General features: G+C 52.1%; 1 protein-coding gene and 1 long non-coding RNA gene across 6 annotated transcripts in view; one reads left to right on the forward strand and one right to left on the reverse strand.

Annotated features, from left to right (window-relative positions):
- Positions 1-17010, reverse strand: part of CNDP1 (carnosine dipeptidase 1) — a 34255-nt gene extending 17245 nt beyond the window's left edge. Inside the window, exons 1-2 of one of the 2 annotated variants that reach the window (XM_032309991.1) lie at positions 15172-17010; positions 2754-2879 (exon numbers count right to left, since the gene is read on the reverse strand). In XM_032309991.1, the coding sequence (XP_032165882.1) occupies positions 2754-2879; positions 15172-15195 (150 nt within the window). In that variant the 5' untranslated portion in view covers positions 15196-17010. Of the gene's footprint in view, positions 1-2753; positions 2880-6071; positions 6164-15171 lie in introns of those variants that run through there. The other variant, XM_032309992.1, reaches the window with a different exon arrangement.
- Positions 1061-14434, forward strand: LOC116571723. 4 transcript variants are annotated; one of them, XR_004277958.1, is made up of 4 exons: positions 1064-1104; positions 5567-9484; positions 12417-12604; positions 14127-14434. It is a non-coding gene; the product is annotated as an uncharacterized LOC116571723 (long non-coding RNA). The 4 variants fall into 4 exon arrangements; XR_004277957.1 differs by lacking the exon at positions 1064-1104 and adding an exon at positions 4797-5376; XR_004277959.1 differs by lacking the exon at positions 5567-9484 and having other exon boundaries at positions 1061-1104.
- Positions 17011-17416: the final 406 nt, after the last annotated feature.

Raw genomic sequence — 17416 nt, forward strand, 5'->3', positions numbered from 1 at the left:
CTGCACCCAAGACGGAGCTGGCCAAGGCGATATTCAAGGGTGACCGCAGATGGGCAGAGACGTCTGCTGCATGAAGAACGGGGCAGGACCGGCCAGGGAGAAGGCTGCCTTCCTGGACACTGGGCCTGTGCCTCCTGGGATCCACCATGTCTGGTTTCTCAGGAACCAGGAGCAGCTGGCTGGCACCCCTCCTCTGGGACCCTGGGTCTCACACAAATGTCCCCGGAGGCCTCTGGAATGTGCAGCTCACTCTGAGTAATCACACAGTGGCCTCGGCTAGGCCACAGAACACTTCCTGACCACCCCTCCCAAGTTGGGTTTGTGGTCGTCTTCCTCCCCACACCTCCAGAATCCGGTAGACGGTGTACCCCATGGCCGTGCAGGCAGACAGCCTTGGCTCTTGGCCCGAGTTCCACCCATTTGAGTTGAATGATTTGCGTATGTTCCTCAAGTTCGTAGCCTCGCCTCCCTCTTCTGGCAGTGCTCTCTACCAGCAGGCTATTGCGAGTGTGATGCTGTCACACAGTAAGAAATACCTCTTGGTCTTTATCCTGGGCTCTTGGCCAGAGCACCTACAATCTTTGTAACTTCCTGTGCCATAAAGAGACTCGCTCTCTGTCCAGAGATCCTAACACAGAGCTCCTAACTCCCTTGGGATTTCCTGGGAGACGGGAGCCTATTTGTTCTAGTGGGCTCCTGGATGAGGGCTGGTCACTGGAAAGACCAAGCCATGGTTAGAAACTTGGGGCTTCCCACCCCCTTCCCCGGGGAGGGAAGAGGGCTAGAGCTGGGTTAATGATCAGTCATGCCCACATGATGAAGCCTCCATAAGCACCCTGGGAAGTCTGGGGCTCCGAGATCGTCCAGGTTGGTGACTGCAGCCTGGGAAGGTGGCGAACCCCAACCCCAGCAGGACAGAAGGTGCCTCCAGCCCCTGCCCTGTGTGCCTCTTAATCCAGCCACTCATATCTACCCTTCATCGTGTCCTTTATTACGTAACAAAGGGCACACGTAATTGTCTTCCTGAGTTCTAGAACTGTTCTAGTAAGTGATAGGACCAGAGCAGGGTTCATAGGAGCCCCGATTTACAGCTGCTTGGAACATGTAAGCCACTGGGGCCTCCCTACCCACGTGCGACTGGCATCCACTACTAGCTGGGGGGGGGGGGGCAAGAGGGTGACGCTCACACCAGGCAAGCGGTGTCAGAAGGGAGTCAGACTGTGCGATGCCCCTTTGGTGTCCAGAGAACTAGCCAGTTACTTGATGTGTGGAAAATGCACACGTCTGTCCACAGAGTGAGGGGAGCCGTCCAAGAAAACAAGCATTCCTTCCCGTGAGGATTAGAAAAGATGACACGCATAAGACTCAGGTCAGTGCCTGGTCCCTAGCAGGAGCTCCGTAGACATCAGCTAATATTGGATCATTGATAACAATCAAGCATTTCCCATTAATGGGGCTCGAGTTGCTTATACTGGGCTTGCCACCATTTTTATTAAAAACCAAGCGTACTTCGAGTGACTGATCTTAGATTCCCCAACTTACTCCAGTTAGATCTCTGTCCTGGTTGTAGTACTTTCATTTGTATTATGAAGATATTAACCAAACCTAAGGAATGTTGTGTTTCACACCTTAAACTGGAATTTGTAGAGCAGATGCCGGCACGTAATCCATAAAGGTAATGGATGAGACCACGTGAGGGTGCTGCGGAAAGGAGCATTTTGGCTCAAACACCCAAATGACCATATCTCCACAGCATGCTGTCCCTCTCCCCCTGTCTGAGTCCCTGCTCAGGCTTCAAAAACCCAGTACGCACCATGTCAAGTCAATATGCCAATGAGCACGCGGAAGGGTGTCGTGAAGGTCAGGTCCAGGACCAGTGGCCATTCAGCACTGTGTGACAGCGGGAGACACAAACTCTTGACTGTTGCTCACATTGGCGGGGAGCTCCAGTGTACATGTACTCAACACAAATGGCGGGCCACACATGGCATGGGGGTTCGGGGACAAGGTCCCGTGACATGTCACAGAGTCACAGGCTGTGGTGGACTCACCCATGTGCCGGTGGACAAGCGGGACAGCGGAGGAGAAGGGGACTTGCAGGGTGACGGTGGCTGTGCCCCTTCCCTGCCCCCACCTTTCTGCTGCCCAGCCTCCCTCCCCCTCGCCACCCCCGCCATCTCTCCTCCCCCGAGATGTGCGCCCACACCACAGGCGCTTGCCCCGTTGTGAGTTCGGAACGGAGCAGAGGACTATAAAGGAGGAGATAAAGTACACGTTGCACAAGGACTACGGAAGAGTTCTGACATTGAACTCGGCACAACTCCGGACCTGAAGCTTGCTGTAGCCAGCCCGTAGTACTCTGGGCTGGTGTCAGCGAGGGGTGGAGTGGGGGATGAGTCTCAGGCAGGCTTTGCCGGAGGAGGGGCCTCAACAAGGGCCCCTCTAAAGCAGGGAGCAGGGGCTCTGATGAGCTCAGCGGGCATCATCACTACACAGACAGCCCAGATCAACACGCTAGGAATGCCGTCTCTGGAAGGAAAGGCTGAAGAGGAATCTCTTCCCGAAACGTAACCAGTATTTGTTAGTTTAACTCAGTGAGGAGTCACAGGCATTTTACATGGAATTAAGTTTTCAGGCAAAAAAAAAAAAAAAAAAAATCAAGCCCCCAAACCGCACCTCCCAGCAAATAAGCATTCAGCCAGCTACCCAGAGGGTATGTCCCACAAGTACCTGATGTGTATCGTTTCTCCTACCTCTACAAACTCATTCTGATGGAGCTCGATGTACTGGAAGGCCTTGTCCAACAGCCCAGGGGGCGGCGAGGACGGACAGAACATGCTTCTCTCTAGCAGCAGCAGGGAGGCAAGGACAGAAGACGCCTAGAGTGGGCCATAGGGAGGGACAGCAAAAATAAACACCAAGTTTTGGACTTCCAACCTTCCAAATCATTCAAGAATGCTTCTGTTATCCAATACGGCTGCTTCCAGTCATTGGGACTAACGCAATAAAGGTGGTAGAACAGGAAATGCATTTATTGCGTTATCTTCCCCTGAAATGCTTCATTTTCAACGTTTAACATTTCAGGAAGACCGAAACTAAGAAAACAAGCTTGTCTTTCAGTGCTGCACTTAGGTTTTGTCTGTCCTGCAATCCTTCCCGTGGGCTCTCATCCTGCGAAGGCAAGCCGGTGCCTCCACCCCTGGTGACCAGGGCAATATTTGTGAGAGAGGAGTGGGAAGCACTTTTCTGTGCAATCAACCAGTTTATTGGAAAAAATACATATATTGTGTAAGGACTCTCTAAAATCTGGTGCGGTCTTGTGGGTTTCTCCTGTCTGTTTCTGCAGGCACAGGACCTGCCAAAGAAACTCACCAGCCGAGCCAGGCTGTGACACAGGACGCAGGAGGCATGTAGCCCCTGCAGCCACACTCTCCTGGGAGGCCCGGCCCTATCTCTCCTCTTCCCTGTCCGCTTCCATCCCCTTCCCTGCCCAGCAGACCTCACCCCCTCCTCCCTCCCCTGCGGCTGCTCCCCAGCCATTCCTCCCATCCCCGAGGTGGGCTCCAGGCTGGGCTCCGAGCAGAACCACCAGGTCCAGAGGAGAGGAGGCCGACCAGGTTCCGAGATAAACTAGTGCTTGTCTTCCCACCCAGCTCTTCCTTCTGGATTTTTGTACTTTTTACAATAGAACTATTTTAGACGTAGGCTACTCCCTCCCTCCCTCATCCGCCGGTTCCAGGCGCAGGCAGGACCGACCAAGGCCAGGACTGCTGTCTACAGATACACGAGACTGCGACTCAGCAGTAAGATCCAACGTGACCCAGTTTAAAAGCAGGCAAAGGATTTGAAGAGAGGTTTCTCCAAAGAAAATGCACCAGTGGCTTATAAGCACATGAAAAGGTGCTCCACCTTATTAGCCACCAGGGAGATGAAAATCACTTCACACCCGGAGAACAGGTAAAAGTCGGGACGCCAGTGCCCGGTGGGGTGTGAGGAGAAGGTCCCTTCCTGGCCCGGCCCGGGGATGGTGGCCCAGACCTTGCCTTCCTCCTGGCAGCTGAGGGGCAGAGCTGATCCAAAGGACCGTCCGCGGACGAGCGGATACACAAAGACGTGGCCATGGCCACACACAAGGGGCTGTCTCTCAGCCACGGAAACAGACGGAGGGCTGACGCATGCCACAGCAGCCACGAGCCTTTAGCATACGGTGCAAAGGGACAGACGCGGGACACGAGATACTACAGGGGCTCCCGGCCCATGTCTGTGAAATGTCCAGAGCAGGCAGATCCTGAGATGGGGGACCTTGCTGCGGAGGGCTGGGTGGATTGGGGGAAATGGGGAGCGAGCGCTGACGGAAAGGGGGTTCCTTCTGGGTGGCTGGAACGTTCTGAAATTGTGACGGCTGCACAGCCGGATAGACACACAGCCGCCAGAGTGCGCACCTGGGTGAAGTGTAGGGCCTGGGAATTAGGCTGCAATACAGTCGTTATAAAAACAGCAATCATCAGTAGAAGCACTCATTCAATAATGAGTCAGGGAAATGTTCATAAAGGACGCAAAGGCGTGGGTAAAACTAAGGTAAAAGGGGACGGCTGGGCCGCTCAGTCGGTTAAGCATCTGCCTTCAGCTCATGTCCTGTTCCCAGGGTCCTGGGATCGAGGCCTGGAGGTGCTGAGCTCCCTGCCGGGCAGGTAGTCTGCTTCCCCCTCGGCCTCTCCCCCTGTTCCCGCTCTCTGTCACTCTCTCAAATACATAACATCTTTAAAAAAAAAAAAAAAAAAGTGGGGGGTGGGCATGCTCATTGAGGAGCAGATTAAGAACTTGGTCCAGTAGATGGTGCCAGCGGGCCGCTGAAGAGCTCCCTCGCCTTCTATTCTGAGAGGAAGCAGCCGAGCTTGGTGGCAGCAGAGCCAAAAAGCCAAAGGTTTCAAACAAATCTGGAGGACATGAGCCTCAGACCCACAGTGGCAGGAAGATAGAGCTGTGGGCACCCAGGAAAAGCCCTCTGAAATGGAATAGGCTGATTGTTTGCAGCGGATACACCTAAATCGATATTTGAACTCTTATTATTCCTTCGTTCAATTTCCATTAAAAATTATTCGACGCTCCTCTCTGATAAAAAATAAAAAGGGGAATTTGAGGAAGAAAATGGAGCCGTGGGCAGAGAAGGAAAACGGTGCCGGCAAGGACCGAGAGTATTTCCAGTTTCAGTGGGAACCGCCTCCCCAGCAGGAGCTGCAGGCCAAGGACTGCTCTTCCAGAAAGAGGGGTCCTGCACACCCCCCTGCACTCCCTCCCTCCCGGCAGAGCACATGGAGCTCTGCCATCCCTTCACGGAACAGAATTCTGGAGCTGCGGAAAGGTGCCCGAGAACGGGTAGGTGAAGCACGGGTCGGAGCGGAACCAGGAAGGCCCGGGCTTCCCTGTGTTCTGGGGAAGAGCAGGGGCCGTCCCCGAGGAAAGCTCGCTTGCTCCCCAGGCTTCTGCTAATTCCAGCTGGTTGTTCCCTGACTTGGAACAAGCGCCCTGTGCTGAATCTCAGTTTTAAACACTTTTGCCTTTTCAGACCTCTTCAAGTCATGCCCAGGTCTGCGGTGTAACCGGCCCCGGGCCCCAGGCTGGCTACTCCTCCTTGGAGGCTCTCTCTCCCTCCCCCAAGCTGCTGCCTGAGTCCTGGGCCTGTCTTCCCTGCGCTCTCCCCCAGCTCTGAACACGACTGGACAAAGTCAGGTGCTCTGTGTGCTTAGCGGATGGCAGCCTTGAAACCACCACGGGCTGCCTTCAGCAAGGTCCCTCCCCCCCACCCCAAGAATAGCAGGTGCCCTAAAAGGGGCTAGGAATGGGGTAAGCTGTTGATGAAACCCACTCCCTCCCTATCTGCTATTGCTGGTGGATTTTGATGTCGACTAGAATAAACAATAGAAAATGAAAACGCTGTTGCCTCCCAGCCCAGACAGCCCCGGCCAAGCTGGCTTCCTTCCCCACGCACACAACGGCCGGCGGCCAAACCTTTTCCGCCTGTAAGAAACCTCAGTGCCAGCAGCGACTTGCCCACCAAGAATTCCACTCACCGAGTCTTCCGGAGTCCGCGTGACTCTTACAGAGGCTGTTCTGTCCTGTGCCTGCTTTGATAAAATTGTTATCACCCAGAAAAAAAGCTTTATTCACCTACTTTATCTCACCATGACAGGATTAAAAATAAAATCCCCAACCCCAAACCAGGCTTTCCTGACCTAACCAGGTAAACTGCCCCGTAGGCGCTGCACTGAACCCAGTGATCCTGCGGAGATTAACTAACTCTGCCCCCAGAAGCCTGATCAGGCTCTGGGGCGTGGCTTTCAGAGGGAGCCTGGAGGCCGTCTGGGATGAAGGAGACGGTTTCCAGGAGCAGAACTCCCCGCAAAGTCCCCCAAACAGCCAGTTTCTCCACCAGAGCCAGCCAGAAGCCAGAGGGTAGAGGAGGAGCCGGGTGCGGTCATGGGGCACGGGTGGCACAGGGCAGGCTTCCTGCCCCGGGTCCCTGCGGAGGCCTGGGGTCCTGGACGAGGCACCCAGCTATCCTGGGGCCCCAGGCTCCCGGCACAGTGCTCCATCCTTGGGGGCACGACAAGCTGCTCCCGACTGCAGGGGTGCGTGTTCTCTCCCTGCCTCTGGGCTTCGCCCCACGCAGGCCGCAGGGAAGGGAAAGCAGGCATCGCCCGCAGTGATGTCACCTCAGGGAGGCCTCTTGTGACCTTTTCAGTCCCTCCAGTCCAGCCAGGGATCTGGGCCTGTCCAGACATCAGCCGGAGAGGCTGCCCTGTCGTGCGCCACTTCTGAAGCCTGCTGTCCTCGGGAACCGGCCCGTTCATAGCACCACAGCAAAGGGCCAGAGAGAGGGCTGGAGGGAGCCAGAGGCTTTGCAGGTGCACGGCTTCACGAAGGTCACACCCTGAAAGGTGCTGCACCCTGACAGCAGTGTCCCTGCGTGGGGCTGAGAGTTTCCTCAGAGGCAAGAACCCAGACCCAGGCACAGCCCTCAACACTGGGGTGAAGGGTGTGAACCCCTAGTCATCCGTGGTGCTGGGCCCGGCCAGGCCAGCATCCTATCTTAAGATCTCCCAGCCGTGCTGAGACAGGAGCCACTGTCCTCTCCTTCTTCCCTTCAGTCTCATTTGATGGACTTTTCGTCCAAGTGTTAACATCTAATCCACCTGTGGGAGGGACTGCCCGATCTCAGGGCACAGCCGGTGAAATCGGGGTTCTGGCAGCAGCGGAAGAGAGAAGCATCTGGAAGTTCCAGCAGGAGGCGGAGGGAGAGAGGGTATGAGGGTGGTGGGCACAGGGGCGCCCAGGAGACCCAGGTGGCCCAGGAGCCACACAGACACAGACCAGGGAGCACAGAGGTGCTCAGGGAGTCAGGCAGTTTGGAGGGACTTTCTTCTCCTAGAAACCTGCAATTGCCTCCATACTCTTAAGTGTCATAAAGCTCTCAACTCACAAAAAACTCAGTTTGACTTCAGAGCATGGGTTTTCCTTGCCCTTCAGGACTGGGCGTCAAGTCCAGGTGTAAAGGGAGGCTAGGCCGAGCCGCCTCCTGCAAGTGTACTCCCACAGGCGGCTTTTTGGGTGTGAACAGAACGTTCCCCAGATGAACGTGTGGGAGCAAGGGCAGGCGGAGGAAAGGCAGGAACGTCTCCAGCCCACCTAGGAGTTCCCTGGGACCGCTGGAGCGTCCCACAGACCGGGGGCTTGGAACCCCAGGACCGGGTCCTCTCACGGTTCTGCAGGTCGGGGGTTGGACGTTGCTCTGGAGGCTCCAGGGGGTCCTTTCTTGCCTCTTCTCAACTGTGCGGGGGCGGCCGGCCCGGGCCCACTCGCAGGTGCACGACTCTGATCTGTGCATGACTCTGATCTGTGCCTCCGGCTTCACTCAATCCTGCCTGGTGTCTCTGTGTCCTCTCTCTTCTCAGAGGGACATTGGCAGTGGCGTTAGGGTCCACCCCACTCCAGTATGACCTCATTTTAGCTGATTATATCTGCAAAGACGCTACTTGCAAATAAGTTCCCATCCTGAGGGTCCAGGTGGACATGAATTTCGACTCAGCCCACCCTGCGCTTTATTTTCTCTACCTCATCCTCTGTGGCGTGGTCACTTAGCGCCCGACTTGCTTGAGGGCTAGGGCTTTTGCTTCCCTTTTCTCCATATCCCAAAGTGCCTGTTGCAGAACCAGACCCCAGCCAGCTCTCAGCGAACAATCACACCCACAGTCCTCCTGATCTGCACTGACGTCACAACTTCTATGTCAACGCTGTGTAGAAAAAGCAAGATCTGTCGCTCATAGATCTGTTTCAGCTGTAACATGGAGAAGGGAATGGAAATGTAAATTTGGGCTGATCCTGTTCCCTACCGGCAAGCTGCAGAGTCTGCACGTTCTCCCGCAAACCCACACCTGGATTTATTCCTCCTGCAAGAGGCTCTCCTGGTGTCCGCCCACGATCGCAGCCTTGCCCCCAGTCCAAGTTGTGCATCGGCACAGCACACACCAGCTGCTGCACCCCTGCTGGGCCGCCCCCCACCATGCACACAGGGCACCTCCCCGCTGAGTGTCCTCACGAAGGCCTACCTGCACCCTCCTCCCCTAAGGGACCTCGGATTTTCCCTTACTCCTCAGCTTCGCTGGGTGTGTCTGACATCCTGATGCTCTAGCCTCAGCAGCCCTTAGCAAACTGGGTCTTCGTTTATTCTGTTAAATTCTCCTCCGTCGCAGCCCTGTTCCTCCGCCACGCCCTTGGCTCTCTTTCTCCAGCTACAACCTCGGTCCGTCCATGTCCGGTCTGCGCCCTCCAGGCGCCGCAGCTTCCCTTCTTTCCTCCTCTGCTCTCCGCTCTGCTCCTGGGCGCTCCGCTCTGCTCCTGGGCTCCGTGTTTTGCAGGTGATTACGTCTCTCTTGGGGACCAGTTACGCATTTACCTGAACTCCCGAGTTTCTCCAATGAGTAATTTCCATTGTCAGGACTTCTAACTTGTGTTTCATATCGGTCTGTTTTCCACTCATAAATACCATCCGCACACGATCACTGATCTCTTGAAGAATTCAAACACACAGCATTTGCATCCATTTTAAACGTGTTCTCCTGTTTGTGCTTCAGAGGACATAAACTCACTTCTCAGTCGATGTGGACTTTCTTGCTGTGAGTCTTCCGTATTCAGGAGTTTCACTAGCAGGCCCACTTGAATGACCGCTCTTTTATTCTCCTCCGGAATCATTCCTGCCTAGGACTGTCATGGTTGCCTCTAGTGGCTGCTTCAGGACGCCTGGTCCAGGATCTGGTCTTAAGCTGGTGGCTCGGTGATCCTAAACAGCAGGCAGTGGGGCTGGGACGTGTCCCCAGCAGGCGCCTCTGCAGTGGTGCTGGCCTCAGCCGCCCTCCCAGCCTGGGCGCTTTGGGCCCCATCACCCCGCGGGAGTCTCACTCAGCAGCTTCAGCTCCTGCTCCCCTCAGTAAGTTCTGTTTTGTTCTGCTCAGTAGGGATATTTATTATGTTTCTGAGACTCTGTCTTCTCAATTAAAAACTTAAAAGCACATGTAGTCGGGGTATCTGAGGTGGATGGGAATGCTGGTCAGAAGTCCCGGCAGTGATTTCCCTTCCTCGACGGCAAGGGCTCCCCAGCCTCAGTGCGCAGGGTCCGCACGCAGGCTCATGTGGAACACACCTCGCCACAGGCTTCCCCAAATCCAGGGTGAATAGGATTCGCAGGAAGACAATCCCTGAAAAGCCGTGTGCTCCAATTATGGTGCCTTAAAAGGCATAAACATTCATGTCCTGGATACCTTCCACTTCCAAGATGAGGACATGGGATCTATCAATGACTATGGGCCCAGCACCATGAGTTCAGGATCTAAACCAAGGTGTGCATCAGTAAGGGCTTGGGGCTTGGTCTCGTGGCCCCTGACTAGTGCTCCTGCAGAGACACTGGACTGTGAGCAGTACAAGGTGTGTACTTAGGGAACAAGGTGCCCAAGCAAACTGGAAAGCTGAGATCTCTTAGCACAGCAGGCTTGGGGAGCCCTGGGCACTGGCAGTGCTCCTCAGCCTACACTCTGGGGGAGGTCCCACCCGTGGACTCTCCCCCTCCACCTCTGCACACTCCCCCTCGCTTCTCTCCCTTCACAAGTTCCCCACACCCTCAGGATGTGCTGTACCTCATTCCTTCAGGGGAAGACAGGGATCAATGCCCCCAATTTTATGTGCCAGTGGCTGCTGAAGTTGACTGTGGTCCTTTTCAGTGCCATGCGTAGTCTGAAAAGGCACCTCTGTTCCAGCCAGGGAGCTTCTGAATGGGGAGGAGAGTCATCACTTGAAAGAGCAATTGAGATGCAGGACACTTGAGGAATTATGGGGGCAGTGGGGAGAGGTGCTTTGGGGACAAGAGTCGTTACACCCAGGTGTGCTGGAATGACGTACTATCCTGTGCACAGGGCTGGGAGGGGTTGGGGCGGAGCTATCCTTCTGGTTCACTTCCTCCCGCAGCACTTTCTGTCCCAAATTAGTGAGACTAAACTTAAAACAGCTTGTCTGGGCGCTATCTCATAAGCAATCCCCCCACATGGTCCCTGAGGCAGGAGCTCTGTGGGATGCCCCGACAGCGGGACTGTGTCAGGACCCGCACCCCTACCGCCACTCCGCTCCCAGATGCAACCCCAACAGTGCTCAGGTTTATCAAATATGTCTGCTGACAAAGTTTCCAGAATCTTTTTGGTAACTTGAAACCTTAAAATTTATACTAAGCTAAATGATACTCATTAAATATCCAGACTATATTTATACTAAGCTAAATGATACTCATTAAATATCCAGACTATTTCTAAATAAAATACTGAAACAATTTATAAACATAAATTTTAAACACAAGTTTATCTGTTTTTGGCTTCTTATCACAGAAAGACAAAAGATAGATGAGTCTGTTGGTAAATATATTCTTTTGCCACATTGAAAGTCAGCTGTACTATGAGGAAGCACAGGCCGGTAAGAATGTGACATGAGATTGACACAGCTGCTGAACTACAGAATCCGTGTGCAACAGCCAGGTCACAACTCTGACTGGTGTTTGCCAGATATCAAAGCTACAAGGGTTAAGAATTCTAATCTACATACAGTAAGTGAATTAGGATTAGAGCAATTAGGATTAAGAAAGAAACCCTATACACAAAGAACACAAGGAAAGTAAGATATGTTCTTGGTTAAAAAAAAAAAAAAGGAATATAAGGCGTGAAGATGTATTCTTACTAAAAGAAAAGAAATTCTGTCCTAGTTTAGGGTTATCTAAAGTTTTTCATTTCAAAATTTAAAAAACAGGAAAATAAAAAAATAAAAAAAAACAAGTATCAAAAGTTGGGAAAAAAGAAAGAAAACGCTATGTTGTGTGGTGAAACTGGAGAAAAGTAAATGAATTTATTATAAGTTTTTTTAAGTTTTATTATCAAGAGTGTGACTATGTAAAACTACAACTGAATATTCTTTCTCGATTCAAAGAACAAGATCTTCTTGGATTATTATGAAAGACTGCTCTTCACATGTTGAGCAATCTGCCCAGAAAATAAAGATTATGTGTCTTATCAAAATAACCTGTACCGCACGTTGCCCCCGTCAGGTCTTTGGTCACTTAAGAAAGCTAAGTCTCTTCAGTAGGGAAAGAACTAGAGCGCTTTTCCTTCCTCCTCTGCCTCCTTCCCCCCACACTATGTGACTTCCTGATCTGCCCTTGAAATGTTTAAATTGTCCCTCTGGTTGAATAGAAAACCAAATATTATTTCACATGAACACTGACTTTATTTAATCAGGTTTTAAACCTCTGGATATTTTTGAAAACTTAAAGAAGTCAAATTCTAAATGAAAACTTTGACTAAGACCCAATTTGGGGATTTTTCCAGAGGGTCCCTGGACAATTTCAAATATTGGGAGTGATATTAACTATAATTAACTAAATTATAATTAGGTCTATGATAAGTTAAATTACATGAGAAGCACTATCAAGCAAAAGTGATGTTTAGGGGCACCTGGGTGGCTCAGTGGGTTGGGCCACTGCCTTCGGCTCAGGTCGTGATCTCGGGGTCCTGGGATCGAGTCCCGTGTTGGGCTCTCTGCTCGGCGGGGAGCCTGCTTCCCTCTCTCTCTCTCTCTCTGCCTGCCTCTCTGCCTACTTGTGATCTCTCTCTGTCAAATAAATAAATAAATCTTTAAAAAAAAAAAAGTGATGTTTAACTTTCTTCAGGTTGTATTTGTATGGTTACTAATATAAGTATTTCAAACATTGCATAAAAGTTCTAGAAATCTGTCCATGTTTTTACTATACATGGAATCCACCACAATCCCAACATTTAATTTGAAATGCCATGTGCCTCAGAAATAACCACATTTCCTTTTCGCTTCAGTCACTTTGAAACGAGTTTTCGAACATGGTTAGCCACGACCCTTTTCCAGTCTTTGTCACTGGCAGGCACTGCCTCACTCTGGTTCTTCTCCCAGAGTCTCCGTCAGCAGCAGCAGCAGGGACGCTCTGCCGAGACTTCGCCGGAGGAGCTCCGCGACCCTGCCACAGGGCTGGGCGCGGATTCCCAGGGTAAGGAAGGGCTGATGCAATCACAAAACTTCTAACCCAGAATCAAACAAAGCAAAACTTGACTACAAGAAACTGGAGGAACTGATGAGCATGACTGCCATTTTTTCAACGTTTTGGTTGAAATAATGCTGATTCCTGGAGGAACTGATGAGCATGACTGCCATTTTTTCAACTTTTTGGTTGAAATAATGCTGATTCCTTTAAGATTTAAGGAAATCCTTTTTTTTTTCTTTTCTTAAGCTATCTTTAACTTACAGTAATCTGATAAATTATCTCTATAAACAGAATTGAAACACTTATGCTTTTCTCCCTGCCTGATCCTTCCAGAATTTGTAAATTCTTACTGAGCGCTCTTATTTTCACCACACGATAATTCACATATCTGTGCCTATATATTTTACGTATAGGCAAATGCGTACCTTAAATAGGAATCTGTCCTCCTCATAAGAGAATATAGTTTAAAACACTGATTACCAAGACCTTGACTGGAAGGCCGTATTTGAGAACACTGTGCATAGAATCAGATATGTCCAGTTTGAAAGAACTAAAATTGACTTTCCCAAACCAGTAAAGCACCCCCAAGCCAGCCTGGTCCCTTGCTTACAGGGTTTCTAGCCTGACAGGTGAGGAAGGATGGACACTTTCTGGCAGACCCAGGAGACTTCAAATATGAATACCGTATAGTTTCATTTATATGTGGAATCTGAAAACCAAAACAAAGGCACAAACAAAAAAACCAGACTTTAAACCAGAGAACCAACTGGTGGTTGCCGGGGGGGGGGGGGGGGGGGGGGAAATGGGTGAAATTTATAAAAGGGATTAAGAGGTATAAACTTCCAGTTACAAAATGAATAAGTGACAGATGAAAAGTACAGCATAAACTACGGAATAGTCAATACCACCGTAATAACCCTAGTGATTATGCTTATCATAGGGAGCACTGAGCAGTACCTAGGGCTGCTGAATCATTACATTGTATACTTGAAAATAACACTGCATGCTATATCCAATAAAAGAATTATTAGTTTAAAATAGATATTGGGGAGCCTCAAGAAGGGAGGGATTCGCCCAGATCTATGGGTACTTGGAGATGAAGAATGATGGCCAATCCTGGACTTGACTTTCTGGTCTAGAGAGATTTTAAAAGTCTGAGATTATTTAAAGTTCTAGTGAAGCCGACTTAAAAAGAGCCTATGACCAATCGCAGTTCTTGCTGCACTTCCATAAATAAGCAGGCCAAGTGTAATGCGACTAGACTTACTTTACGAATGAATTAATCCTACTGTGACGTCTGCTAGAAATGCAGGTGATGGCGGAGAGAATATTGTATTTCCAAGAAGAACAGTGGAAGACCCACCATCAGGCCCTCGCCCTATCCACAGTTACCCACTATAAACCAGGCTGGGTCCCCAATTCTTGTCCCTCCAATAACTAGCTACAACTCTCCAAACTAATGTTTCCAATTTTCACCCGCCCTCTGACTTGGAATCACTAAGAACTCAAACTTCCCTTTCTCCCAAAGCCCTGCAAACTGAAGACAGACCACCTGATACAAACTTCGAGAATCCACGGCAGCGGTGTGTGCACAGACACCTTTTCCTGCCTGCGGCTATGCGGGGCCACAAAGGAAGTTGACCAGAACACCCAGAGCTGTCAGCAGAGTCACCCCAACTGCAAAGCAGGAATTCATCGAATCACACCCACTACTCCACCAGCTACCGATGCTCCAAAGCCAGCATCCTAGAAAATCTCATCTGACTGCCCTCTACACTCAAAAGCGGAATTTGGAGTTTGCTGGAATCATAAATTTTTATTTTTGTTTCCTTAGAAGTGCTTTCTCTTGAACAGCTGCCTGCCTGGCCTATCAGGAGTCCTAAAAGAGATCCAAGCAGAGGTGGGGCTGCCCAGGGCTGGAGGCAGGGACCAGGATATAGGGAAGTCATTGTTCAGGGTACAGGACTACTTTAACGAGCTCGTGAAAACATCCTAAAATCAACTGTGGTGATGGTCACACGTATCTGTGAATACACGAAAAATCACTGAATGACACCCATAAAATGCAGATTCCTGGGCCCCCACCCCAAACTGGGCCCGCAGACGGTGAGGGCGGCGGGGAGAGTTGGGGGCTTAAGAAAGGCACATGCAGGGCTCTCCACATCCACCGTCTTCCCCTGCAGGTGGCACCTCGCCTTCCGCCTTCAGCGGCTCGGAACACTCAGTAGGAACATGCTTTTGGTGGACGGGAAAGAGCACAGAAAAGCGCCCGCCACGCGTCCCAGCTCCCCCGCCTGGAGCAGCTGCTGGGCCTCATCCACGCCCATGGCAGGCTCCACCGCTCCCCGCACAAGCGCATGCCAGGCGCTGCGGAAGCCCTGGAGAACCTTCCACACACCCCCTCCCCACAGGGAGACCGGGAGCACCTAGGAACATTTCGGGGGCTGCATTGCAAGGGCCCCGTGGGCATCCGCCCGACCCGCCTGCCGCACTGGCGCCATGCACAGACTCCTTAGGCAAACGAGGTCTAGCGCTCTAGACCCAGGACTCTGGTCATCAGAGGGTCTACTCACCACTCTTCCAAGTTTGGGATCCATTGGGCTGGCGTCTGTAGCCTCTAGCAATTTCCCTGGACCTCAAAGGAAAGGGGAAGAGACGGTCTTATCCAGGTCCTCAGCAGCTGTATTCACTACTTCTGGGCACACTGCTTGCCTGTGCCTCCGCCCCTGTCCCGGGACAGTCAGGCAGACAAGGCTGCTACAGTGGACCATTCACATTTGGAAAACAAAGATGCTTCAGAGACACTCATTCAGTGTGCAGGCCCAGGAAGAGACAATGCATCTCATACGCACAGATAATGGGATGAGGCAGTGGCCTGGAAGTCATCTGATGTCACTGAAGGCCAGCAGGGCAGCTCCGGCTGCATCAACAGGTGCTCCTTGGAGCACACGTGGAGGGGTGGCCCTTGAGGGGAAGCAAGTGTGTGTGCCCAAGGCCAGCAGAGATGAGACAGAAGCAACAGAAGTACAGCCTATGACCTGAGGGCAGGTGTAGAGCCTCTGCTCTGTCTTTGGGGGTCCTTGTGACAAAAGCTACACGTGAGCTCGATCAGCATTTAGGCGCGTGTTAGCCCGCCCAGGCTGTGGTAGACATGCCACGGACTGGGGGAGGCTTAAACCACAGAAATCTATTGTCCCCCAGTTCCGAAGCCTGGAAGCCCAAAATTGGGGTGTTGGGAGGATTGGTGCCTTCTACGGGCTGAGGGAGAACCTCTTCCTGGCCTCTTCCAGTTGCCGGGCGGTTGGTATTCCTCACCCTGCGAACACACCACCCGATCTCCACCTTCATCCTCACATGCCCTCCCCCCGTGTGTGTGTCTGTGTCCAAATGTCCCCCTTCCGCGAGGACATCAGTCATGTTGGATTAGGGCCGGCCCTACTCCAGTGTGGCCTTGTCATAATTAATTGCATCTGCAAGGACCCTATATCCTAGTAAGATCACATTCTGAGATACTGAGAGTTAGGACTTCAAGTTATACACTTGGGAGCTGGGGGGGACACAGTTCCACCGCTAATGGGCTGTTTCCAAATCACCTAGAGAGAGCTTTCCAAACACACCAGGCTGTGAATCCGGATCTCCAAGGGTTATTGTGGGCAGGGCTGATCCCTGATCTCTCCCACATGCACAGGTGGGACCACAGGACTGTGTCCACTACACCTGGGTCAAAGTCCCACACTGTTCCGTCTGGAGTAGGCTTTGGCCATGACTCCGTTCTCCAAGGAACTTTTCTTCTTCCTAAATCACTGTTCAAGGTGTGCACTGAAGCCGCCTCTCCACAAAGGCCATTTCAAAGAAGAGGCCAGCGGAATTCTGCAAACCATTTTTTTATGCAGCATTCCTACAGGGGCCATCGTCCTAGGCCACAGAGTAACAGATTCTCCTAAACACAGGTGATTTATGAACCTTGCCGTGAACTTGAAAGGAACAGACTGTACTGGGCTCTCTTGAGAGCCCAAATTGGCCCACTGTCACATGTTGACAGGAAACGGTGCAAAGCCAAAGAAAGGACGGTGTGAATGGCATTTGATCAGGCTCGTCTCCTGACCCCATGCAGCTGCTCCCTGAAGCCGGAGGATGCCACCATTACAGTTTTCTCCGAGTGAGTTTACCAAGGGTTCTCCATGAGTCCTTCCCCATCTGAGGCTATGCAGTCTTTCTCTCTGATGGCCTTGGGACGAACGTCATGGCAGAATCACGGTGCGATTCCCAGTGTGTCTTCCCTGACCCAAGGAGCGATGGCACCGGAAGCCGGACCCATTTCCTGCGCGCACCCCCCGCCCCCGCCGTGTGGTCAGGAGCGGCCACGTGAGCTCCTGAGAGTAAGAGGCCGCAGAGGGAACTGGGCCTGGCCTGCGTGGCGCCTGAAAGCACAGGCTGAGACGCAGCGCGGGCCGCTGGAACTGGAACGGCCACTGCGGAGCAGGAGACGACACAGAGCAGAGACCAGGCCCCGGGGACGGAGGAGCTGCCGCGCCAGCCCAGCCTACCTGCGCGGGCTTGACAAGGAGAAACACATTAATGGCCACAGACGCAAAGGCTTCAGTCACAGTGGCCTATGTCCTCACTAATGCACATAATTCAGGATTCTGACATGTCTGTCATCTTTTCCTGGCGCCGTTCCTGAAAGTGACAAGGGCGGAACAAACTTGCATTTCCCTCCAGCACGTGGAGACACTCAAGTTCCTTCAGGCGGGAAAGGCTCCTCTGAGCCGGTCTTCTGGGTCGAGGACGTGGCCTGCTGAGTCCTGCCTTCCTCTG

The sequence above is a fragment of the Mustela erminea genome, chromosome 13 (assembly GCF_009829155.1).
Source record: "Mustela erminea isolate mMusErm1 chromosome 13, mMusErm1.Pri, whole genome shotgun sequence".
Lineage (NCBI taxonomy): Eukaryota > Metazoa > Chordata > Mammalia > Carnivora > Mustelidae > Mustela > Mustela erminea.